The sequence below is a fragment of the Megascapheus bottae genome, chromosome 10 (genome assembly GCF_031878675.1).
Source record: "Megascapheus bottae isolate mThoBot1 chromosome 10, mThoBot2.hap1, whole genome shotgun sequence".
NCBI classification, from domain to species: Eukaryota; Metazoa; Chordata; class Mammalia; order Rodentia; family Geomyidae; genus Megascapheus; species Megascapheus bottae.
In genome coordinates this window covers 58620473-58645627 of record NC_143518.1, presented here as the reverse complement: position 1 = coordinate 58645627, position 25155 = coordinate 58620473, and the positions used below count along the sequence as shown (strand labels likewise).

Sequence of the window (25155 nt, the reverse complement as noted above, 5' to 3'; positions counted from 1 at the left end):
CTCAAGGGAGATCATATGTCTAATAAAGAGCAGGATTAGAAATTATTTTTTGACGTTTGAATAACATTCATCCTGTGCTTGGTTCTAGGGGACGTAGTTTACTCATTTCATTGTCATAAGAGTGCTATGGATCTGTGAATAGGTGCTGGCACAGAAATCGGGATATGCAAATGGCCTGGGGTCACAGTGTAAGGGATGGAGCTAATAGCTAACCTCAGTCAGTGTGCTCAAGGCCTTGTCGCTAACCACTGCCCTGCACGAAGCCCAGCCCCTGGTTCAGGATCTCCCCCTACCCATACTCTTCACCATGTAGCTCCTGCCCAGCTGATTTCTACCCAGAAAAACCATGATGTCACCAGTGAGCACTGACCGGCATCAGGCCAAACCCGTGGGCTTGCAGGGGGAAAGTCCACAAAGCACAGCTAATCTCACCTGGTCCCTCTGAGGCGGGCGCTGCAGCCTCACCAGCAGGTGGTTGGCTCTGTTCCTTCTCCGTTGGGGGTGAGTCAGTCCTGATTATGCGGCAGTGCCAGCCTCCCTCCTCCAGGCTGTAGCTGCCTGGATTTCAGAAGTGCATCGCGCTCATCTCCCAGCCACCACACCTCTGTGATTGCGCTTCCAGCACAGCCCTTCCTGGTCAGTGACTCCCAGGCCCCCGGAGGGACGGGAGGACCTCGGCTGCCATTCTGCCCTGCCCTGCAGAGCCTCTAGCCCCGCCGAAGTGCCAAGACCCAGGTACACTTTACCTGCTTAAGCTTCAAACGTGTGACACACCCAGAAGGGGAGGGAGAAGGGGTGGGGGCGCCTGGGATCTGGGATCTGCTCCCAAGTTGTCGACAGGGCCACCCCTGGCCTGCTGTGATTGGCTGCCCCAAGTCTGGGCAAGAGACATGGAGCTGGGGGCTGGAGCCAAGAAGAGCAGAGAGAGCGTCCTCCAGGCCCCTGCCCAGCTAAAGGCCAAGGGAGGGCCAGGATATCTGGCCTCGACGGCGTGGTCAGGGAGCCCAGACACCTCTAAGTGGAAGTTTGTACAGCGTGAGGAGCTCGAGGCCCCGTGGGATAGAGCAAGAAGCCCGAGTACACGCTGAGGGGCTGCTCTACGGGGAATCCCTTCTGGTTAGAGAGCTATCTCTCTGTGGTGGCTTTCATGACACCGCCTCGGGGTGGGAGTTTGCTGTACACCCCTGGGTTCCATGGAGGAGTGCCGGGGGTCTGCGGTGCTCTCCACAGGACAGGTCCAAGGCTTCAGTTGGGGGACTTGGCAAAGCCAAGACCTGCAAAACACGGTGTCAGAAATGCTCAAAGCCAGAGCATCAGGGGTCCCCTCAGCCACCCTCCTGGGGATTTGGCTGGCCTGGGGAAGGTCCAGGGCTATCAGGCGTGGGTCCACTGGGCCTGCTCTGAGCTATCCTCACAATGTAGCTGCAGTCTGCCCTCCCCTGCCCTCCCCATCCCATCAGCAAGGGGGTGGGAAGAGACAGCATGTCCTTATTAGGTGCCAGCTTGGAAGGAACTCAGATAGGAGCTGATTCAAGACCCCAACCTGCGTCATCAGCACTCTGCTGCCTCCGAACACTGCAGTCACTGGGGCTCAGTTTGTCTAATAACATTTTCCCCACTTGGTGCCAATACCTGGGCTTCGAACTCACCTTTTTTTTTTACTACTTCTGGTTTTTTTGCTGGTGAATCAGAGAGAGGAATTTCCTAGACTTTTCTGCCCAGGCTGTCTTTGAACTAGGATCCTCAGCTCTCAGCCTCTTGAGTAGTTGGGATTACAGGCATGAGCCCCTGGCACCCGGCACATTCTTTTGGTTGTTGTTGTTGCTAGTTGTGGGGCTTGAACTCTGAGTCTGGGCGCTGTCCCGAAGCATCTCAGCTCAGGGCTACTGCTCAACCCCTTGAGCCACAGTGCCGCTTGCAGTGATCTGGTAGTTAATTGGAGATGAGTCTCACGGATTTTGGTTTTGAACTGTGGCTGGCTTTGAACCGTGATCCTCAGATCTCAGCCTCCTGAGTAGCTAAGATTACAAGCATGAGCCACCGCGCCCAGCTCCAGCCCATTCTTTCCTCCACCTCTCTCTTTACTAGTGCTTAGCACAAAGCCACAAAACCAGAAAGTAGATATGCTAATTATGTTCTTTTCTAATGAATATTAAGAATCTCCTTCTAGTACAGCCTCACATCTCCCACTTGTGGCAGAGACAAGTTTAGTGGCCTCCTCACTGTCTCTGGAGAAGCAAGGCTCAGAGAGGAGGTCTGCCTGGCCTGAAGTCACCAGAGGAGCCCAGCAGTCCCAGGCAGCCTGCCTCTGTGCCATGCTCCTGCCCAGGTTGGGGAGGTCAGGGGGCCCAATAAGAGGGATCTGGCTGAGGGCCAGGGTGGTCCAGTGCTAGGGGTCCTGATAACGCAGCCCCTGTAGAATCTCAATGTGAGGGGAAGGAAGCAGTGCCAGGACCACCGCCGCAGGCACTAGAGCAGCCCTCACTCACGGGGTGCCCACATGGAGCACAGACCATGCCTAGACAACACTGTCACCCAACAATGCAGGAAGCGGTTGTCACCCCCACAGTCTGGCTAATGTGCAGTTTAAAACCCCACCAAGAGCTGCCTCACTAGCATGTGGCAGAGTTAGGGTTGCACCAGCAGCTGGGCTCAGACTTTGTGTGCATGCTCTCTCTCCCTCCCCCCTCTCTCTTTCTCTCTCTCTGTCATCCTGGGGCTTGAACTCAGGGCCTGTCCCTGAGCTTTGGCACACAAGGGCAGCACTCTACCACTTGAGTCACAGCGACACTTCTGGCTTCTTTCTGAGTAGTTTATTGGCGATAAGAGGCTCACAGACTGTCTTGCCCGGGCTGACTTAGAACCACGATCCTCAGTTAGGATTACAAGTGTAAGCCACTAGTGCCCAGCAGAGTTTGTGTTGGAACCCTGCTCCACCCCTCTTGTGTTCAAGTGGCCTCAGGGAAACCTCCTTTCAGCCTCTCCCCTGGCACCAATCATTTCACGAATGCATTGTACTATCAGCTGGGCCCTGGTCCTGTCTCACCCAGCTGAGAAATCATGCTGGGCCAGCAGCAACCAGGTCTGCATCCTACTGATGCCCAGAGCCGCAGTGTCTGTGCTGGGGACAGCAGATGCCCAGTGCTAGACAGGAAGCTCGGGCTTGGAGCAAAACTGTCATACCTTTCCAGTCAGTCTCCTTCCCAAGTTCAGGTTCCTCTTCAGTGTCCCAGGGCAGGGCCACTCCACAGGGTGCTGGGGAGGAGCCTGGGTCTTGCTAGGCCTTGAGGTAAGAACAAAAGCCCCAGGAGGCAACCCCAGGATCAACTACTGGCCTGGGGCCCAAGACCTGCACCCACTAGAGTGTGCCTGATGCCTTCTCCATCTAGGCCTTGCCCACTGATTCTGAACTGAGGCGAAAAGGGGAGCCTCAAGGAAGGGCTCCCGCCTTAGGGCACCCTAAAAGCTTTGGAAGAGGGAGATGACCTAAGTGGTTGGATTCTGTATAAGCTCTCTGCCGGGCCCTAATCAGAGCTGCAATGTCAAGGTCAGGAATGATGAAGGCTTGAACTGGGGCACTAATGGCAGGCACGGTGAGGAGGGGACAGATTCCAGAACTACTTGGAGATAAAGCTGGCCAGATTTTGTGACTGATAGGTCCTGAATGCTGCAGAAAGGAAAAGATCCAGAATTGATGATCTCCAGGTTTCTGATCGGGATGAATCATCAATAAAAAATGTCTTCCTATGCCAGTGGCTCACACTGGTAATCCTAACTTAGATCTGAAGATCTAAGGTTCACAGTCATGGGACTCTTACCTCTAAGTTATCACCAAAAAGCCAGAAGTGGACGTGGAGGCGTGGCTCAAGTGGTAGAGTACCAGTCTTGAGTGAAAAAGCTAAGTGAGAGTGCAAGGCCCCAAGTTCAAGTCCCAGTACACACACACACACACACACACACACACACACACACACACACACACGGGAGCGGGGAGGGGGAATACAAAAGGCACAGCAGCTTTGGGGGCAAGAAGTCTGGAGGTCAGGGACTAGCAAGTTATTAGACTTAACTCCCGGGGAAAAGATGTCAATGTTAAATTTGAGATCGTGCCAAGTTGGCTAAGAATGGAGATCAGGGAACAGCAATACTTAGGAGGAGGTGAAGGGATGGTTAGAAAGAATAAAAAGCCCAGGGGGCAAAAGGTCACAGGAACCTTTTGAAGGACTTTTTGAAGGAGAGATCGATCAATGGTGACAAATGCAGCAGAAAGGGCCAGAAAGAGGAGATCCAGAGGCACCTCTGCAAAGGAGATCTTGCAGGGCTATGTGGGGCATGGGGTGTGGGGGGATGGACTGGGGGAGGAGTGGATCAGAGTGGGATCAGAGGGTGCAGGGAGGAGACTGCATTGTAGCCAGAGCTGGACGTGGAGCCCATCGAGGCCCTTTCCTACAGGTGACTTTAACATCCTAGAAGTGATGAGCAGAGTGGACACACAACCAACGTCCTCTGCCAGCCCCACCTCGAACTTCACCCCTGCCAAGCATTCTGTCAGCAGCTCCTCAACTCAGGTGTGTGGCCGACTTGCTCTGTGGCACTGCAAGGCTTTGCTCATCCTGGAAGCTGTGGCTGCTGCTCCACTTTCGACCCCTCTAGTACTTGTACTTGGCTCTGACCTGAGTTAGGCAAGCCTTTGCAAATGGAAACCAACCCTTCAAGTGCTCTTGCCCATCCCTCTCACCGAGAACCCAGCACAGCTCCACACGAAGGTCCTGAGCTCACGTGCATCCAAACACAAACCCCAATCCAGCCTAGGGGACTGTGTGTGTGTGTGTGTGTGGTGTGTGTGTGTTCTGAGGCTTGAACTCAACACCTGAGCACTCTCTCTATGGAGCTTTTTTTTTTTTTTTTTTGCTCAATGCTGATGCCTTACCATTCGAGCCGCAGCTCTTCTTCTGACTTTTTGGTGGTTAGAGCTAAGAATCTTACAAACTTTTTTGCCCAGACTGGCTTCAAATAGCAATCCTCCAATCTCAGCCTCCTGGGTACCTAAGATCACAGGTGTGGGCCGCCAGCGGCCACTCCACTTGGGGACACTCTTCAATGAGCATCAATTACTGGGCCTGTGACTTACAGATCTGATAAAGGGTGGCACGAGGCTGGTGCAGGTTCAGCAGGCTCTCCCTCCCACAAAGGTGGAACAGACAAAACCTCAGGCCAGGACACCAGGAGCTCGTGCACAGCAGACGCCTCTCAATAGGCTCAACAGGGGAGTCCCAAGCTCTGCTTGGATTCTACTATGGCTCAGCCACGGCTACTGGTCCGTCCAAGGCTTTGTCGTTCTGTAGGGACCTACCAAGAAGAAAGTTCTAGCCCTTCTCAAGGTCATCCTGGTCATACGCTTTGTTCCCCAAATCTCATCAATTCCAGAATGTGAGAGAAATAAAAACAATTTAATGATGGCTTCTTGGATTTACAGACTGCTCTAAGACAACAGAAGGACACACATTTCTCTCCATGCACAGTATAGGAAGCTCAGGGACGAGGGGTGAGCAAGGACAGGAGTGGTGTTAAGTCCACTGCTCAGCCTTGTTGCATGGTCCAACCAACCTCCTGGCTCAGCAGCTGCAGAGTAGGGGGAGGAGGCCTGGATGGCCTCCCAAGAAAGGAGAATGGAGACAGGCGGCAGGGTATGCAGGCACGCACAGCACCGCCAGGTGTCTGTGGGTGAGGAGTAGAGAGAAGGAATCAGGCGTGCTGGTGGCTGGGGCACCACTGTGAGCTCTGTGGGCCAGCACCATTCCTGTGCCGGAGGCAAGCTAGGCGGGCGCTGGAGTCGTGGGAATGAGCCATGCCAGCCGACACAGCTGAGTGCTGCGCCATGAGCCAGCTCACCCACAAAGGGCTAACATGCTCCCCAGACGTGGAGCTGCTCCCAGATGTGGAGCTGGAAGAAGTGGCAAAAGCAGAGCAAGGAGGGTCAGATTCCACCCCTGTCCTGCAGCCACCGTGAAGGCCTCCACTTCCTCTGGCCTAAGCTTTCTCCTTCCCAGAGACCCCACCACCCCCTTCATAAACATGGTCAAGTACAACATTCCTAGAGAGAAGGAGAAGCAGGAAAAATGCCACTGGCTTTGAAAGGGAAGACACACGGAAGGAAGAGGAGCCCCTTGGCTCTGTCCAGCCTGGGAGGCTGGCAGCATGGCCCGGGTCCCTGACCCGATTGTGCCAGCTGGTCTAGCTGAGCATCTTGTGCCGGTCGAAGACTGTCTTCCGCTGCTCCTGCACCTGCAGCTTCCACCGCTGCTGTGCGCCTTCCACGCGCTCCAGGACGGTGTTGGCTCGGGCTCCCCCGAGGGACGTGGCGATTGCTGCTCCAGAGCGTGCATCCTGTAGCAGGAAATAAAGGAGATGAACTGGGCGAGGCTACAGTGGCCAGGGGGCTCCTGAAGCTCCGAAGTCCAGCCTCCCCAAGGGCTCTACGCTCCCTGAGGACCTTGTCCAGCTACAGAGCCTAACAATGTGCCTGGCCCTCTGGAGTCTTACGGGCTGCAGGATTATGTAGGGTGGGACCAGGAGATATTCTGGGGCCCCAGTTGCTCCAGCAGCACTGGCTTGAGTCAGGTTCCCAGCCTACCCTCAGGTCCAGTACTGCAAGTCTCAAGTCGCAGGCAGAGTCCCCAGGACCATGTGCGAGGGAAGTCTGCAAAGTTCCCTGCCCACCCCACCACTTGGAGAAAGCAGGATGGCCTGGAACAGTGACAGTGACACTGGCTTCCTAGGACGGCCACTCCTCCGATGTAGCTGTAGGAAGGGGCCGCTGGGGAGTCTGCTTGGGACCTGCTCTGCTAGATGGGGCACATAGCACAGAAGCTCTAGCAGGGATGGACCCTGGCTTTTCCATCCCGGTGCCTGCTTGACCACTGCATCCTGTGACAGCCCAGGACCACTGGGCTTCTTCCCTGCCTGTCTTTTCCTCCCCTTTCAGCCCTGTTCTGTCATCAGTCCTCCCCTAATTACTACTTCTCTGCCTCTGAAGCTCTGGAGCCCATGCATTTCCTGCAGGACCCGAACCTGATCTTTGGGGGGAATTAGAGCTGAGGGCCAGGCCCACAGCCTTGTGGGGATTTCCTCCCTAGCTCTCCTCGCCTCTCATCTCCTGCCATACATCTCTTAAGGGATTAGCACAACCCTCTAAGCCCAGAGCCGCCCAGTAAATGCAACTTTACTTCTAATGCCCTGAGCTGGCAGGGCTTCTGTCACCACACAGCTGCCAGGCTGGGGAGAGGGGTGGGGCAGCGATGAGACGGAAGGCAAAGATGGGCTGGCAGTAAAGAGAGGTGGCTGGCTAGTGGAGGGGCTGGAGTGTGTCATTCTCTGAGGGGAGCTTTGAGCAGTCTGTATTTCTTGTGCACTCATTTCTTAAGGTGACTTAGAGAAGGACACTGCCCAGTGGGTACCCCTGGCCAGGACCTGAGGAAAGCTTTCTCCATAGACAGAGGAGGCTCAGGCAGCACTAGAGGGGTACATGGAGCACAGTCAGGCCTCCTGGCTTGTGCCCTTTTCAGCCTCAGATGCCCTAGACCCAACTCAGATGGAACCGTGGGTCCAGGTGGGGGCTGCAAGGGGTGGCACAGTCCCAGCCATGCGGCGGCTGTGCCCCTGGACAAGTCACTTAGCATGTATGAGGATACATTCAGTATTCTCCAATCTGTTCCACTGCAAGTTTTAAAAATCCAAGTTATGAGTTTCCAAATTCACTTCATGACTTAGTGGGCTGTGACCACAGTTTGAGCACCAGCTTGAAAAGATGGATGGCTAGGTATGGCGAGGTTAAACACGGAGGCTAAGCCCTCAGTGAACGAACTGGCAGACCAGAGCAGGAGCTCAAGAAATTTCTAGCATCCTTCTTCCTTGACCATTTTGTCTTGTGGTCAACAGACTGTGGGGCCAAGTTTGGCTTTGAATCTTGCTCTGATTCTTAAGCCTCACTGTCAGAAGCAACCTCCCTTCCTGTAGGATGGAATCTTCCAAGAAAGCAGAGCCCCTAAGGCCAAGAACAGACTCAGGATCTGGGGTCCAGTGGGGAGAGAGGGGATGGAGAGCAGAGGGCCTGCAGCCAGGGTCATCTCAGCAAGGATCATGACTGTCATACCTTCTCTCTCTGCTCCTCTGCATCTCCAGTCCTCTGTGGTTTACGCTAAGAATACACTTGTGACTGGTTCTGCCTTAGTGTAGCTTCAGGATGAGGTGGGCACCGAGGACCCGCCAGGCAGGGGAGCTGTTGCTCCACTGGGATTTAGCCATCCTGGCCTTGGGGGTCGGGGGGGTGGGGAATAAAGGGGTTTTTCTTCCTCCTTGCTCCCAATCCTGTCCCTTCTGGACACAGCACCACATGCCAGTACCAGGGCCTGGCTGTGACTCTGGGGGACCTGGGCGAAAGTTCCTGAGACAGGCCGGAGGGGTGGCACAGCCATTCCATTGCCCTGCTCTCCAGAGTGTCTGGAAGAGCCAGGGCAGGGCTTTAAGGAACAGGCTGAGATCCACCGCGTTACCACAGCGTCATTTGTTACTCTTCATGTAAAGTCTTAGCAAACAGCCGCTAAGTGGGGGAAGTTGCTGCCGAGAGGCTCCGGGCTCCACTGCTAATAGGCTGATTAAAAACAATTAAGGACTCCACATCTGTTTCCACAGGGGTCCTCGCCCCTATCTGTTCTGGAGGTAGGCCACCAACCCCTGGCCCTCTCCCCGTTAGAAGTGGTGTCTGGGAGGCTCAGGGAGGCAGAGAACAGATGCAAGATGGGGGAAGAGCTTCTCCCCATCAAGCAAACAGACCAGAGTGACCCCAGCAAGGGCCACAGTGCCAAGCGCCTCACAGGGAGAACAGGACGCCCGGGCTCACACCACTGGTGCGCGTTCAAGTAACATGACTCCCACCCCGAGGATGAAGAGACAGGGGCTCTGAAGGTGGCAGCATCTTGCTACTCAGAGCTGTGTAGCTCTGTGGGGCCACATCAGGATACCCACATCTGTATGTCTCCTATCGTGGGACAGGGCTGTCCTCCTAAGGGAGCCAAAGGGCAGTCAGAAGTGTCCCCCAGGGCTACTGCACAAACAGAACACCGGTAGAGGACACGAGGGTCAGAAGCATCTGGCCTGGAAGGACTCTGGGTGAGTGAGCCTGAGCTGGTGAACTACCCCTGTGGCCCCTGCTCCAATTCGAGTCAGCTAGAAGTGCTGGCTTCCAGCTGGCAGTGAGTGGGCTCGTGTGTCTGGAGATGAGCAGACAGAACCCTTCCCACTTTCTTTCCCCCTCCTTTCCTTCTCTCCTCTAGTTCCAGCTGGGAAGTAGAATCAGGCTGTATAAGCCAAACAGTGCCAGGCCCTTGAGAATGGTCCAGCTAACTCCCTGACTTTTCTAAGCTAACTCAAATCCTTCCTGCTGTGGAAAGAAATAATGAAGCTCTCCTAATTCCAGCACCTTTCCACCGGCCCATCAAGTTATACCACCACACCTTCAGAGCCCATCTGGGGTCCTAGCTGTTCCTGCTCCTGCTCTGCCCATCAGTGCCTTCCCCGTGTCAGTCCCCTCCCCCTGGGGTCCTCAGTACGTGGCCCCCACACACCCTGACCACGGGCTGCTCAGTGCCCCCAGTCTTCTCTTCTGCCAGCTCATTTCCCCCGATCCCACTACCCCCTTATTTGTCTGCCTGACTGCCCTGTACAAGGCTCTTCCTCAGGGTCCAGGATGGGCCCCCACTGCAGTGAAAACTTTGAAGACCCCATCAGTGCTCAGGGGCCCACGCTGAGAGCAAGGGAGACAGCCACAGCCTCAGAGAGAGCCCCCCCCTGCCCCGCCTCTCTCTTCAAAGAGGGCCAGCTCTGTACATCTGAAACAGCTCTGTTGCTGTTTCTGGCCCAGCAAACACACGGCTTCCTCCTTTCAAAGGGCGTCTGAGCTGGGGGATTAGGCCTAATGCTGTAGGAATCTGGGGGGTGGGGGGAGGCACAGCCACCAGGTCCACTGAGGCTCTGCCAGGGCTTTCAAAGGGACCATGGTGCTTTCATCCCTCCATGGACTTGGCCTGAGTTGGGGGGGGGGGATGCCCCTTCCCCTTACAGGCCCTAGTCCCTGACAGGAGAGCTTCTGGCTATGGGCACTGTGGAGATGGAGCAATTGGGGATGGGTCCCAAATCCCCACAAATGCTCCATCTCCAGACCTGCCTGGGCCAGGGCCCTGGCCTCCTGAGGGAGGGGCCGGAGCACCTGGGGTCTGCAGAGTCTCCTTCTGAAGCCACCAACTGCACAGACCCAGGGACCCTGCAAGAAAGCCCAGTGGGCCTGCTCTTAACTTTCTCTCCCTTGGGGTGAAAGCTAAGGCCCTTCATCCTAGGGAAGGCCCCAGATTTCTTGTTGTCTACCTAAGGACACACTCTGGATCCAGAGCACTAGTAAGCCCAGAGACAAAGGCCTGGCTTTCCTGCTGGCTCAGCTGAGGGGCTTGGTGACTTTCTCCCAACCCACACTTCCCTTTCCTTGGATTCTGTGATGGGAGACAGCAGACTGTCCCTCACCATCGGAAACTAGGGCCTTCAGGTACCTGTGAAGACACAATGGCTCTCTTTAGCCCCTTATCACAGTTCAGTGCCCACCGGCTCACAACCCTCAGAGCTGGTCTAGAAGTCTGTCTCTGCCAGGAAGCCTGCCAAAGAAGAGGTAACTTATCCCATCTTTGCCAAAGCACCCAGTTCCTCACCTGACTGCCTGTCTCACCATGTCACATCTCCCCTGGCCACTGCACCCTTTTCTCTGATGCCTGAGTGACACAGGACAGATACAGGTCTGAGTAAATCAACAAAGGCCCTGCCGGATTCGTGAACACAGCTGGAGAGGATGGGGGCTGCTAAGCCCCAACCCCTTGTAAGTGGAGACCACACTGAGTCACAGGGACAAGGGACAGAGAAGTGACATGGAACCATGGGATCAGACAGCATTTTCTCAACCCTGAGGGCTCCTGAAGAGATCTAAGATCTGACCCCTGGAACCAGGCACAATGGGGGAGCACTTTAAGTCAGGGCCAACTTATTTATTGGTTGATTGATTGACTGATTTGTTGCTCATCCTGGAGCTTGAACTCTGGGCCGGGGCGCTGTCCCTGAGCTTCTTGGTGCTCAGGGTTAGCACTCTACCACATGAGCCACAGCACCACTTCCTGCTTTTTTTCCCAAGAACTTTACTGAAGAGTCTTATGGACCTTTCTGCCCTCGCTGGCTTCGAACCACAGTCCTCAGATCTCAGCCTCCTGAGTAGTACGGATTACAGGCCTCAGCTACTGGTGCCCAAATCAGGGTCAACTTATGACCCATCTGAACCTTGGGTGAAAGACGAAGGTCACTGCTTCGTTTATTTAGGGCTCACAGCTCTGCTTCCATCTGCCCATGAGAGCCCGCCACCATCACGTGGCCACTGCACCCTCATATGGCTTCCGAGAAGACTCCTTCCCACCAAGCCAGGCCTGCATGCGGGGCTTGTCCAACCCAACTCAGGTCCTGTCTGTAGGAAGTGGACTGACCAAATCTACCTCCAAACCCAACACGCTCCAAGTGGGGAGCGCCCGTATCTCCTACAGGGAGAGAGGCCAGGGCTCTGGTGGGGCGCTGGTCCCCCGGCTGTGATCTAGGATGGCAGAAGACACAGAAAGGCTGTGCCCGAGAGCCATGCATTCCAGGGAAACCGTGGCTCGGGCTGTGTAATCATGGGCTGCATCTCTCAATTACTCCTGGGCCAGGTCTGCAATTACTCCCTTTCCCCTAATCACCTGGTATTTATTAGCGATGCCCCTCCCCTATCAGAGCTGCTATTACTCTACATTAATAACTAGGTAGGCGCCCAAGCTTTCCTCTTGAACACAGACCACCCAACTACTAGCGCCACCACCTCTCCAGCCCAGATCTTGTCACCTCTGTTCTACCTTAGGCCAAATTCACACCAGCAGGAGCCCGGTGACAGACTGGGAACAGTCTGGACAGGTGTCCCGATGTGGCACAGCAGACACGAGTGGCTCAGTCTCCCTCCTCCCTGCCTGGGCTGGCTCAGGCCCCCCTCACCTTCACTTAGTCCTGAGCTCAGGACCCTCATTCTGGAGGGCAACTTGCCCTTTCCTGCCTCTAACCAAGGACTGGTCCATCCTGGTTCAACTACAACTGTTCAGAGTAATTCAGCCCAGACCTAGGAACCCGCTATGATCCACAACTCACCACTCCACCACCATCCTGCCTTCTCTGCTAAGCCAGCTCCTTACACTTCTCTCTAACCCTCACTGGGGTCCTTCTGTATCTCAAGTGAGGGTAGATCCGCTACTAGAACTTCAGAAGCAGATTGTGGCTGAGTGGTTAAGATGATGGATCAGAAGCAGATGTTATGCATCTCTTTGAGTTGTGTTTGTGTGTACGTGCTCGTGCTGGGGCTTGAACTCAGGGCCTGAGCACTGTCCTTGAGATTTTGCACTCAAGGCTAGCATTCTACCGCAGCTCTACTTCCTACCTTTTAACAGTTACCTGGAGAAAGTCTCACCAACTTGCCTGCCCATGCTGGCTTTGAACTGTGATAATCACATCTCAGCCTCCCGAGTAGCTAGGATTATAGGCAGGAGCCACCAGTACCCAGAAAGTTTACTTATTTATTTTTACTGAAGCTAAACACCTACTGATTTCTTCAATCAAGTACCCAGGGACATGGTTGAGGCACTTCCCTGCTATGCATACAAGAACATGGCATCAGTCACTCCACCAGCGGATGGGACTATCCTCAAACCACAAGGCCCTATGGACACTGTGTGTTTCTCAGACAGAGCAGAGCATGCAAGGCTGCCGAGGTCAGTGGTACCCATCTTCAGGATCATACAAAGGCAAACCTCTGAGCTAGACATTCAAGGTCTCATCTTTCCAGCCAGTTTCTCCTGCCACCACTGCCAGTGCCCATGTGATTTCAGATGACCAAATTCCACACACATGTATAGCAATGTCTGGGTACCACCACCCACCTGACCCCCTCTGCCTTGAGACCCCTCTCCCTTTGTCTCCAGCCCTGGGCTGGGCTTTGAACTAAGCTAGCACTCAACATACATTTGTGTAAGTGCTGAGCCAAAGAATAATCTGAGCCCAAGTCCAGTGTCTGAGCAGGTAGAATACGACATAGAGGGTCTAATGATATGACTGGCCCTAGTTGGCTCTGTCACTTCCCTGCCCCCCCTGCCTGGGAATGTAGGCTGACATCAGACAAGCTTCCCTGGCTTCTGCCAAGTGTCAGGTATGAGAAAACCAGGGCCCTTCTGCTCCATCTAGAAGGGGAAATGGTAGTTTCTTACTGAGTCTTAGTGATAAGGAGAAGGAAGATGGACAGAAGAGCAATCTGGAGCACAAAGGGTCAGGGAGGAGGGGAGACACCCCAGCCTTTGGGATCTGCCCCCAGGGCTCACATGCCAGGAGCCCTGAGCCCCAGTTACCTCATTTTCCTCCTCATTGTGTAGTTGTTCAGTGTAGGCATCCGGCTTGCGAATGAGAGGGTCCACCAGCATCAGGAAGGCCATGTAGAGCAAGAGGGCGCCCACCACAGACAGATAGATGACGATGATGATCTGAGGAAGAGACCAAGCTTGTTCTGTGAACCCACACCCACAGCCCGGGACAGGAATTTTTAGTCTGGTGCCATAGGTGCTTAGGAGGGTCAGTGACTCCACTGCACTGCACTGGGACCGGGAAAAGAGGCTGCATGGAAGGAATAAGGAAGGGAAGGAATAGTCACCTCCCTCTGTCCCAGCAAGGGGTGCTCCAGCAGACATAGAGCTTTTTCTTCTCCCACATGCCTGGCTTATCCCTGGCTTCTAATCCCAGCCTTAGTCTTTGACTGTGAAAAGGTTTGTGTTATTATTATTTTTTATTTATTTAAAGAAGAATCTCAATACCAGTTCCTGGTGGCTCATGCCTGTATTCCTAGCTACTCAGGAGGCAGAGATTTGAGGATCGCAGTTTAAAGCCAGCCTGGGCAGGAAAATCCGTGACTCATATCTCCAATTAACCACCAGAAAATCTCAGGTGGCGCTGTCGTTCAAAGTAGTAGAGGGCTAGCCCTGAGCAAAGAACTCAAGGACAGTGCCCAGGCAGAATTTCAACTTTGGTGTCCATCTAGTCAATAGCCAAGTCCAACTGGACCAATTTGTCTCCTGGCCAGGGATACCAGTGTTTATGCCCTTAAACAAGGTGGATAACCACACCCGTGGCCTGCTTCCAGATGGGGCAGGAACAGCAGCTGGTCTGTCTGGCAAAATAAACCAAGAGCCCCTAGGTAAAAAGACTAGAGATAAAGGTGAGAGGTTAGGGGGTTGTAGCTGATGAAGTTCCTCATGCCACAAAGGGAAGTGACATCTGCTGTGGAACTGAAGTGCTCAGGAATTTGGTCCCTAGGGGCAGGGCTCACTGGAACCAGTTCAGAGAGATGGCTCAGGGAGGGGCTGCCTTGGATAGGAGGATGAGCAGGGTACAGCCTGCACACCCTGGCAGGGCAATGATTGGGGGGGCTAAGGAGGGTGGGGCAACTGCTGCTTTCCGGAGGGGTCAGCTTGAGTGGAGCTGCAGATCTGAGAAGGGTGGGCAGGGAGGGATAGCCTGAGAACCACCCTCAAATACACTTCAGAGGCAGGAACCTGAGCGAGGACTCAGCGGTGTCTTTAAACTTTGAGCTATTTCTGAAGCTGTTTCCAGACTTGTGGAACGCAAACAGAAGAACAAGAAGAATAGGGAGGCCTCATGGCCTCTGGGGCACATGGTCCTATCAGGTCCTGCCTGGTGGCCCAGGAATGGACAGGGATTTGGTGGTGTCCTTCCTCATTCCCTGTGTGGTCTACCACGTCTACCACTTCTCTCTTGAAGTCACCAAATGATCGATGAGAAGACTGGGGTCAAAGTAAAAGACTCCAGATGCCAGCACCCAACACTCCTTGTGGGTCCCCAGAGGCTTTCTCCTGAGTCTGACACAGGTTTGGAAGCCCAGTGAGACTGCAAGGAGTGTGTCTGGTATCCAGATATGGCGGACACCCAATGACACTGAGCCCACAGGAGTACATGGGGGGACGCCCCCCCCCAGCCCCTCGCCTCTCACTACAGGGGAGCCATGAGACAGACGCCAGAGAACTGGTCCCAAGGTGTGGGAAATGGGACCCTGTGTCTATATGAGCTCAGCCCGGAAGCCAGCCAAATGGCCACGTGAAAGGTTCCGGAATGTACGAGAACAAGTGAGTGGAGCGCTGCTGGGTCGGGGCACGGCGTGTGTGGTACCTTGATGGTGGTGGTGCTGCGCTCCTCGTACCTGCACTCACACAGCAGGCAGTAAGCCTCCACATCGTGGCCAGGCACCGGCATGGGCTCCACCACGTGCAGGCAGTTGCTGTAACACACAAGGACAGGGCAGCGGGAGGCAGGCGGCAGAAGCAGAGGGGTAGGGGTCGGCGTGGGAAGGGCTCTCCCAAGGAGGGTGGTTTATGAAGGGTGAGATGGGTAGAAACCTCCCAGTCCATCAGAATAAGGCTCCCAAACAATCTTCTGCATCTCATTCATGGTCCCAGAGCTCTGCCCCTGGCTTCTCTGTCCCCGTGGCTACCTTCTCCTCTTGGGCTCAGTTCTCCCTGGAAGCCCCTTTCATCCAGAGTCTTTCCTCTAAAGAGCTGGACTCTATGTCCGGAGAGTTGATTTACCTTGGGAGTGTCCCATGAGGTTGTGAATTTGCCACTTTCCCTATGTCCTCTGCACACTGGCTCTGTGATGTTTCCAGTGTCAGAGAGCGCATGAGTCTAGCATCCATGCCCCCTACTCCTCCACTAAATCAAACCTGAGCGCCACCTGTGACACCAGCTTCTCCCTCGTCTGTCAGGGGATTGTAGTTCCTTAAACATTGTAAGATCCACCTTCATTCCCTCCCACTGCCATGTTTCACAGAGGCCCTCACTATCACTTCTTCTGAAAATGACCAGCCCCTGCTTTCCCTCTGCCTGACACCACCTTGCAGCATAACGGTTGCCCCTGGGATGGCTGGCTTAAAACCAGCCAATGCCTCAGTACCTCCAGGGCAAGTGCAAACAAACCACTCTACCAAACTCCTAACAGACTCGAGGCCCTACCCACTTGCCAGGCCCGTGTCCTGCCACTCTTCATATAACTCCCACCTCCAGCCAGGCTGACTTGCTCGATTAGTCTCTGAAGGAGCCTCATATCCCTTGTACGGGAATACAGCGGGTATAGGAATGCGGTACCTGCTCCTTTAGGGATTCAGCTCAACCTTTGATCTTCTCATGCTTAGCCAGTTCCCTGGCCCACCCCTCCCACTGCCCAGACCACACTGAGGCTGTCTTGGTTTGCACTGTCTTGCCCAGTGGATGTAAAGTCTTATGGGTCACATCCCCTGGGTCTAGTATGGTGCTGTCAGATCCAGGCTCAGGGAGACTACCACAAAGATGAACTGCCCTAAGAACAGGCCCCAGGGCCACTGTCACCAGGCAATGCTCCTGAAAAAGTAGGCTAAAAATCATAGTCCTCATATTTACAATGGAAGAGACAGGCTCAGTGGCAGTGCTACTGTGGTAAGGCCAAGTACCTACCACTGTGGGAGCTGACTCAGCTTCACGGGACCTGCACTGGTGCGCAGATCTGCACTCAGGTCCCTGGTCCCCAGCCATCCTCAGGTCTGCAGACCTTCAACTGAGGAAGCCAAAGGCCTTGCAGAACCAATACTGCCACTGGAAAAACATCAAACAACCCTCCCAGGTTCGCAGAGGTGAACTAGGTGTTGGGCCTGGGCTCTGTCCTGACTCTGTCACTAACAGTCCATGGCCTTGGCTTGTCCTCTCCGGTGAGATGCTGAAGTTGATGACATGAGAACCTTCCCAGGGCTCCACACCTATCATCCTAGCTATTCGGGGCGCTGAGAGCTGAGGAGCGAGGTTCAAAGCCAGCCCATTAGACAAATACAAGGAATACTTATCTCCAGATAACCAGCAAAAGTCAGAAGTAGAGGTGTGGCTCAAGAGGTAAAGGCCAACCTAGAGTGAAAAAAGCTAAGCAAGGCTGTGAGCCCCTGAGTATTTGCACGAAATAACCAACTGGCTAGCCAAGTAACTACTTAACTTTAGCTCTATCCTTTAAAAGTTAAGCACAAGCCTGATCACTCCGCACTAAGCAGGGTTTCTGACAGAACCAAAAGGGTGGGAGAGGTGGGGATCATGTAGTGAAGACGGTCCCCCTAAAAGTCCAGTATGTCACCCATCAGATGAAACTTCTGGGAAGCTTGGTTTCAGCAGATGCCACAGGACAGGTCTCCATGTTGTACCTAAAGGCACCACTTTCAGGCTGTGGCCCTGGCTACCTCTAGGAGGAGCTAACAAGCAAAACCACATTCCACTGCTGTCCTTGTGCAGAGGGAGTGCCACCTTCTCTGGCAAGCCTCCTGGGGATGAGAGACACACGGTGTTCTGCGTGTGGAAAGTTGATCTGTGCTCTACCCCTAACCCCCACATATAAACCAAGGCCAAAGGCCCAGCCTCAGGCAGGCAGGAAAGACCCATCTGCACTCCCCATCTTGGGATCCTGGAGAAATAGGCAGTGAGGGGGCAAGGGAAGGTTAATAAGAAGCTGAGCTTTCTGCCCATTCTTGCTCCTCTGGGAATCAGTAAAATTCTAAATATGTTCTTGCTCTCTTAAGAGTCTCCATTTACCTTGTCAGAATCAATGATGAAACAGACTCCATGGTTAAGTCAGAGACATTAGGGAAGAGAGCTAACAAGAAAGAGAAGCTAGTAAACACTTTGCTCTTCCACCTGGTCTGCGATTGTAGGGGATTTATTTAACCACCCTGGGCTTCAGTTTCCTCATTTATCCCAGACCCTGAACTTGATTGGTGTATTCCAGACTCTGCTCTTTTAGGAGCATCCGAAGGTAGATGTAGGAAGCAGGTAGAGTGAGGGAGGTTTGAGGGACCCCATCAGCCAGGGAAATTAAGAGTTTGTGTCATATATACTTTTTTTCCACAACAGATGGCGTTTGTAGAAAGATCCTATTTTACTTGATTTATCCTGAATAGCTAGGATTATACAAATGAGCGACCAGTGGCTGGCTAGGATGTTATTTTAATGAATCAAATTTGTTTCTTCCAGCTCTGAGATTGTCTTTTGCTGGACCCACAAATGGGGCAGCATTTATTGGGGTTTCCTTCTGGATATAGTTGAGTACAAACTCTTGACACTAGATGGCAGAATACCAGCAGCACAAGAACACTGTGGCTGAGCCACCCAACCGGGACTCAGCTGGAATTTCTGACTTCACTAGGCATAGCCGCGGGGAATGGAGGAGCAAAGGTGCTTTAAGCAGGAAACCTGAAGACTCACTCAACGTGATCTTCAATCCTGCACCACACCCTGGCGTTGAAGGATCAAAAATCAAGACCTCTTTCCATCAGAGAGGCTCCAGGCCAGCATATGACTCCAAGGGCCAATGTGGATGGTTCTGGAAACCTGGGGTCTACCTCCCAGCCTGTTTCTACCAGCACCATGCACTGGTACTGCCTTGAAGACTGGAATGTAAGATCATTCATAGGCATCCTTCAATGAGGGAAGAAGGAGAAAAAGTACGAGCTGAAAAGTGCAGACAGGACTGTTCCTTGTGGGCATCTATGCTTGAGTTTTCAATCTCTACTATAACCCCAGGACAAAGACATTACTGAAGTGGGTGGGGTGACTGCCAGTGCCAGGGGCATGGGTATAATGAGTTACCCAGGATGGGCCTTGGAGTCTATCAGTGTCTTCTTCACTGATGCTATTTCAAATATAACCTTAGCTTTAAGGAGGTCCTGGGGTCTCTTGAAGTCCTGATGGGGTTTTTGGCTCCTTGAGTATGGCAGAAGGACAGGAAATAGGCTAGTGCTTCAGCCCGAGCTTCCGGGGCTATGGTGTGAATCTGATGTCTACTTGTGCAGCTGCTAGGAAGGCATGACAAAATATTTAAAATAGCAGCTCATGCTTTCTATACCACTTTCCATGTGCCAGGGTCTGAACCTCATGCACACGTATGCACATATTTCTCAGTGTAACATTTTACAGATAAGGAAATCAAAGTACAGTGGAGATGAAGTAATTCATCACACAATTAGCAAGTGGTAAAGCTAAACTGGAAGCCAGGAGGGCTGGTGGTGTTTGGCGTCTATGTGACTGTGACTGTCTCTCAGGAAGTCAGACACGGGTTCTCCCAGAGTTAGAAGAATCTTTAGGGTTACTCTAGATTACTGTATCAGGAGCACCTCAGGAACTGCAAGAAAAGGTTACCTTGTAGCCAGGCACCAGTGGCACATACCCATAAACCAAGCCTCTCGGGAGGTTTGGAGCCAGTCCAATACAAGCAGACAAATCCAAAAGACTCCCATCTCCAATTAAACAGCACAAAGCTTGAGCAGTGGCTCAAGCTATGAGTGAAAAAATGAAGCAAGAGTATGAGGCCCTGAGTTCAAACCCTAGAGTGGGGGTGGGATTTAAAGGGTACCATCCACCAATCAAAATCTTAGGGGTGTGCCTGGAATCTGTATTTTGTCCTCACTAGAGACAAATCTGATTCAGCCTCCCCACAATGTTACTCTTTCTCCCCTCCCCTTCCCCGCCACGCAATAAACTCATGGCAGGCACTCTACCACTTGAGCCTCACCTTTAGCCCTTTTCACGCTAGTTGTTTTTCCGACGGGGTCTTGCATGGATGCTTAGACAGGCTTGGATTAGAATACTTCTCAAGTAGCTGGGATGACAGCAATCACCACTGGGCCCAGCTATGGGCTGAGATGAGGTCTTGTATACTGTTTGTGCAGTCTGGCCTCCAAGAATGAGCCTCCTGTCCTCTGCCTCTCAAGTAGCAAGGATTACAGTCATGAACTACTGTACCTGGCCAATGAATGTGACCTCATTCCATGTGTGCTCAGATCCTGCCAATGATGTGGCTTCACAGTCCTGGACTAGAAATGTCTCCTATTTCATTCACTGGCCTGAAATCTACAGCAAGAAACCACAGTGACATCCCCCGTAGCACTTAATCCTACATACTCCTTGTCACACCTGCCCTTCTCCTGGTCTAGGTCAGCAACTGAGTAACCCCAAGTCCTCTCCTCTTTCAGGCGATGTCCGATTCCTTAAACTATTCTTTATATTACAATAAGCTCAAAACTTCTTTCATTAAATGGGTCTCCTTTATCTAACTGAATTCTTTGGTTATTTCTTTTTAAAAATATTATTATTTCCATATACTTATTATCTTTAAGTAGTTGTAGATAGGGGTGACCCAATAAGTACAATGCATCTTGTCCAGTCATCCTTTTTATCATCCTTTCCATCCCTTCTCTGCCCAACCCGTCTGCTCAATTTTCTCAGTTTCATAGGACATGCATTGACTACTATCACTACCTCCCAGCACCTCCTCTCTCTACCTCCACTTTGTCTCTCCCCTACGCCTTTCATAGGACATGCATTGACTACTACCACCACCTCCCACACCTCCTCTCTCTACCTCCACTTTGTCTCTCCCCTAGACCTTTCAAGTACCAGTTTCCTGGTATTCACTTCGTTGGACTGTAGTTTGTTTTCCTAAGGAATTACACCGTTTGGATTCTTCTTTACAAATACCATTCTTCAGTTAATACATTGGTGTGTACTTGCATACAAGCCTGTATATTTACAAACTAAATTTAACTTCTTCATATAATAGGATTTGCTGGTGGTGGTGGTGGTACCAGTCCTGGGGCTTGAATTCAGGGCCTGGGTGCTGTTCCTGAGCTTCTTTTGCTCAAGGCTAGCGCTCTACCACCAGAGCCAAGCACCATTTCTAGCCCTTTGGTGGTTAATCTGGGGAGTCTCACGGAATATCTTTGAACCAATATCTGTCAGCCTCCGTCTCCTGAGTAGCTAGGACGATAGGCATGAGCCACCAGCACCCAGCTGAGATTTCTGTTTTTAAAAACCATTCAAGACTTCGATAATATAAATTCTTTCTTTGGGCCTCAGTTGATCAGTCCTAAAATGAGAACAATACTCTTCACATTGCCTTTAGAAGGTAACTAAGGGATTAGAATACAGGTAGCAGCTCTGCAAAAGGACTGAACTCATGGCCACAATATAATACCACCTACTTCTCTCAACTTTTCTACTACCCATACACACCTATCACTACAGATCCGCATTGAAGGCGAGAGCTGTGGTGCCCACCTATAATCCCAGCACTTTGGGAGACTGAGGCAGAAGTTTGAGTCTAGTCAGGGTTACACAGTAAGACCAAACTTCAAAAACCAACCAAAAAACAAAAATCCAAATTCAAAGCAAAACACAAAACCCAGTTTTCTCCTTGGGAGCCCCTCAGCTGACATTCTAATCAGTTCCACACATTAATATATGTATATGTACTCAGGGTTGAATTCAGGGCCTTCCATTAGTTTGGTAGGCAAACATCTTTTTTTTGTTGTTTTGTTTTATTTGCCAGTCCTGGGTCTTGAACTCAGGGCCTGAGCACTGTTCTTGGGCTTTCTCAAGGCTAGTGCTCTACCACTTGAACCATAGCACCATTTCCAGCTTTTTCTATGTATGTGGTACCAAGGAAGCGAACCTGGGTCTTCTGTGCATACTAGGCAAGCACTCTACCACTAGGCCAAACTCCTGGGCCAGGCAAGTACTTTTTTAAAGTGAAAGTGATAGGAAAGTTTATGAGGAAAGGAATACATTTTCAGCAGGCTGGAAGTGGGTAAGCCGTCTCTAGGGGAAGTATGAACATGATTTTACCCTGGCACAAGTTCATAATGAAGAACTGTGAGAATGTGAGAGCTCTGAGTCCTCTCACAATCAGCAGATCAGATAATTGCTGTCCCAAGACTGGAGGAGGCCTGCTGACCTCTACATTTGACCTCTGCTGTTTCAGAAACTTGCCCTTGACCCACCTTGACCTTAGACCTTAGGTGAGAGGGGTAACCCCCCCCACAAAGATCTTTTTGTTACTGAATAACCACATATAACCACAGAGGATGGTCACCTTAGTCAAGTAGCCTTTTTTTTTTTTTTTGCCAGTCCTGGGGATCAGGGGGCTTGAACTCAAAGCCTAGTCACTATCCTTGAGCTTTCTCAAAGCTAGTACTCTACCACTTGAGCCACAGCACCACTTCAGAGGAATTGAACCCAGGGCTTAATGCATGCCTGGCAAGCACTCTACTACTAGGCCATACTCTTGGATAGGCACTCTTACTACTTGAGCCTACCCCAGTCCTTTTGCTTTTAGTTTCTTTTTTAGATAGGGTCTCATTCTTGTGTCCCACCAACCTTGGACCTCCATTCTCCTGCCTCTTCATTAGCTAGCATTACAGGAATGTGCCACTATGCCTGTTTTTGATCTAGGATCTTGCTAGCCTTCACTTGGGCTGGCCTTGAACTACAATCCTCCTATCTCTATCTCCTCAGAGGCTGAGATTAGACATATGCCATCATGCCTGGTCCCCAAGTATTTCTTTGTAGTGCCCTCTGAAGAAATAGGCGAGAAGGTTGTCCTTAAAGAGGTGCAAGAATTCTAGTAAACATTTGGAATCTCAACTGGGTGTAGCTGTCAAAGGCTAGCCATATGCAATGCCTTACCAGTCCTTCTGTGTCACATTCTGGTTGTAAATGTGCCCACTGATGTTTCTGTAAGGTGGGCAGATACACTTGCACCGGATATCTTCGGAACTCTGGAAAAGAAAGCACACCTCCATGAGACTGCCCCTTGTCTGGGTTCAGTTCTAGTAAGGCTGCCAAACTTTAGCAAAGTGGCCACTTATGTGCACCCCAACGTCAAGTTTGGTGAAGACTGCTTCCACAGGAAGGATGCTGAGGCCCAGGCTCAAGACACAATCTGCCCAGATGGCAAATGACACTCAAAGAAAGCTGCCTACGGTCACCATTTTTGAAGTGTCAGAGGATCCACTGCATGCCCCACTCTTGAGTGTGTACTTGGTGGGCCATTTCCATCTCTAGTTCTCTAGGGTAGGAATGCTGGTTTGGGAGGAGAAAGGAACAGTGTACTGTTGCCATGGGAATATTCAAGCAACTCCGGGGAAAGCTCTCCTCCCCAGAAAAGATGAAAAGACAGCATCTCCAACACCATTATTCCAATTAGGAATCTCAGGAAAGTAAGAAGCAGACCCAGGGGCTTAACCTTCCTTCAAAAGCCAGGGCTAACCTTCAGAATCTAATTCTACACCTACCCAAACCCAACTCCTCTATCCGGAGAAATGGGGGTCACCTCAGGAATCCAGCACTCCTCCAGCAGAAACTTCTACTTGTGCGGGGCTGTACAGAAGGCATTTTTACATGGCTCTGTGATTCCATTCTCCCTAAGCTGAGCAGTAGCCCACAATCGCTATTTTACCAAGACAAAGGAAGGTGGAGAGAACACTGATAACTTCCGCCAACGAACTTTCTGCCAAGAGCCAGTCCGATCGGACAGTGCCCCTCTCCCCATCTCCCCTCCTGATGGCCTTAGGAAGGCCAGCAGCTTGACCCTGAAACGACACCCCAAGAGTGGCCATGGGTGGGTGCGGGGCAGGAACCCCGGGAGAGCAGCAGCCGCGGGAAGCCCTGCAGGCCGGGCTCTAAGGAAAGCCAGGCACCGCGGGGCGCACCGTTCACCCCACCCGCACCCCGCGCCCCTCACCTTGTTGGCTTGAGCTGGGGGCGCCAGCAGACACCCGACCACGGCCACCAAGCCCAGGAGCTTCATGCCTGCCAAGCGAGCGGAGTCAGCAAGCCCGGTCACCTAAAAGAAAAGAAGTGAAGTGGGAGAGAAGCGAGGTGGCCACGCCGGGGCCTGCGCGCCCGGCCCTGAACTGGGGCTGGGGCTGAGCTGCAGGCTTCCAGGGCCTCCAACCCCGGGCCACCCCCACGTGCCTTCGTCTCCCGCAAATCTCCGGCCTCCCGGGGAGCAGGCGGCGGGGGCCTGCGGGGGGCACGGGCGCCGGGAACCCGCAGCTCCCCCACCGGGCCTGGCTCGGACCCGTGCACCGTCCCTCAGCGCTCCGCCATCTCCGCCTCCGCTGCGAGCTCAGACCGGACGGGAGCTCCCGGCGTGGAGTCTGGGAGCCCTCGCCCCGCGGCGGAAGGCATGCCACCGCGCCCTGGGATCTGGGGGTTCAGCCGAGGCGCCCCGAGAGTCCCTGCGACCCCATTCCCCTCCCCCAACGCCGCGTCCACCAACCTGCCAGCCCCCGCCGCAGCAGCGCCAGACCCGGCTGGCCCCACCCCCCCACCCGGTTCCGATTGGCTACGGGATCTGTCTCTCAGCGCAACCCCGCGGTCACCACGGCAACAGGGTCCACCTCCGGCTCTGCTTGGAGGCTCCGGCTCCAGGGAGAGGAAAACCTTCCTCAAACCAGACCAAGCCAGAGCAGGGAAAGTCAACTTCCCGAGTAGGATGTGGAAGGGAGGGTCTTGTCTTTCTGCGCCTTGTAGACCTCACAGGCCCTGAGTGCTTTGCCCTTCCTTGTGTTATAGCGTCTTGTTTTTAAAGAGAGAGCACTTTATGACCTACAAAACTGGTAACAACCATTACGATAATAAGAGATAAAATGAGCTTTGTCCTCCCCACCAGTCTAGAAAGCAGGTCTTCTTCAGGCTTTGCCGGCACTTCCTCTATCCTTACAGATACACTGACACATTAAACAGAATTAACAGTGGAGGGAGGGAGGGACCCTGCTATGGAGCTGGGCCTGCAGAGTGTGTGCACGACAATCCCCTTGTTTGTGCATCTGTGCCCATGACACCAGGCCAAGATTGAGGACTCTAGGGCTTTGGTCATGACCCTGCCATTACGTCTCTGAGTTACCTGGTGCAGGGCACCTTTCCTCCTCTCCCAGCATCAGCTCCCTGAGCTGTAAAATGAGCTGGTTGGATCCTAAGATCCCCTTCAGTTTTGATAGGCTGGATCTCCTGGAGGGTGGACCAGTACGACCTAAATTTGAGGAACAATCACATCACAGGGGTGTCTTTTAGTCTAGCAAGTAATGACATCTCTAAAGAGATATCATGTGGAAGAATATAATTTGTACTGGGTGATCCTAAAAGCAGATCA

General features: G+C 52.7%; 1 protein-coding gene across 2 annotated transcripts; it reads right to left on the bottom strand.

Annotated features, from left to right (window-relative positions):
• Nucleotides 1–5431: 5431 nt before the first annotated feature.
• On the bottom strand, nucleotides 5432–24318 carry Tmem9 (transmembrane protein 9). 2 transcript variants are annotated; one of them, XM_090341445.1, is made up of 6 exons: nucleotides 24283–24318; nucleotides 23743–23844; nucleotides 22686–22777; nucleotides 15331–15439; nucleotides 13503–13634; nucleotides 5432–6387 (listed from the first exon to the last, which is right to left on the bottom strand). In XM_090341445.1, exons 2-6 carry the CDS (start codon nucleotides 23806–23808, stop codon nucleotides 6235–6237), a joined length of 552 nt encoding a protein of 183 aa, XP_090197571.1. In that variant the 5' UTR covers nucleotides 23809–23844; nucleotides 24283–24318; the 3' UTR covers nucleotides 5432–6234. The 2 variants fall into 2 exon arrangements, with proteins under 2 accessions (XP_090197571.1, XP_090197570.1); XM_090341444.1 differs by lacking the exon at nucleotides 24283–24318 and adding an exon at nucleotides 23976–24268.
• Nucleotides 24319–25155: the final 837 nt, after the last annotated feature.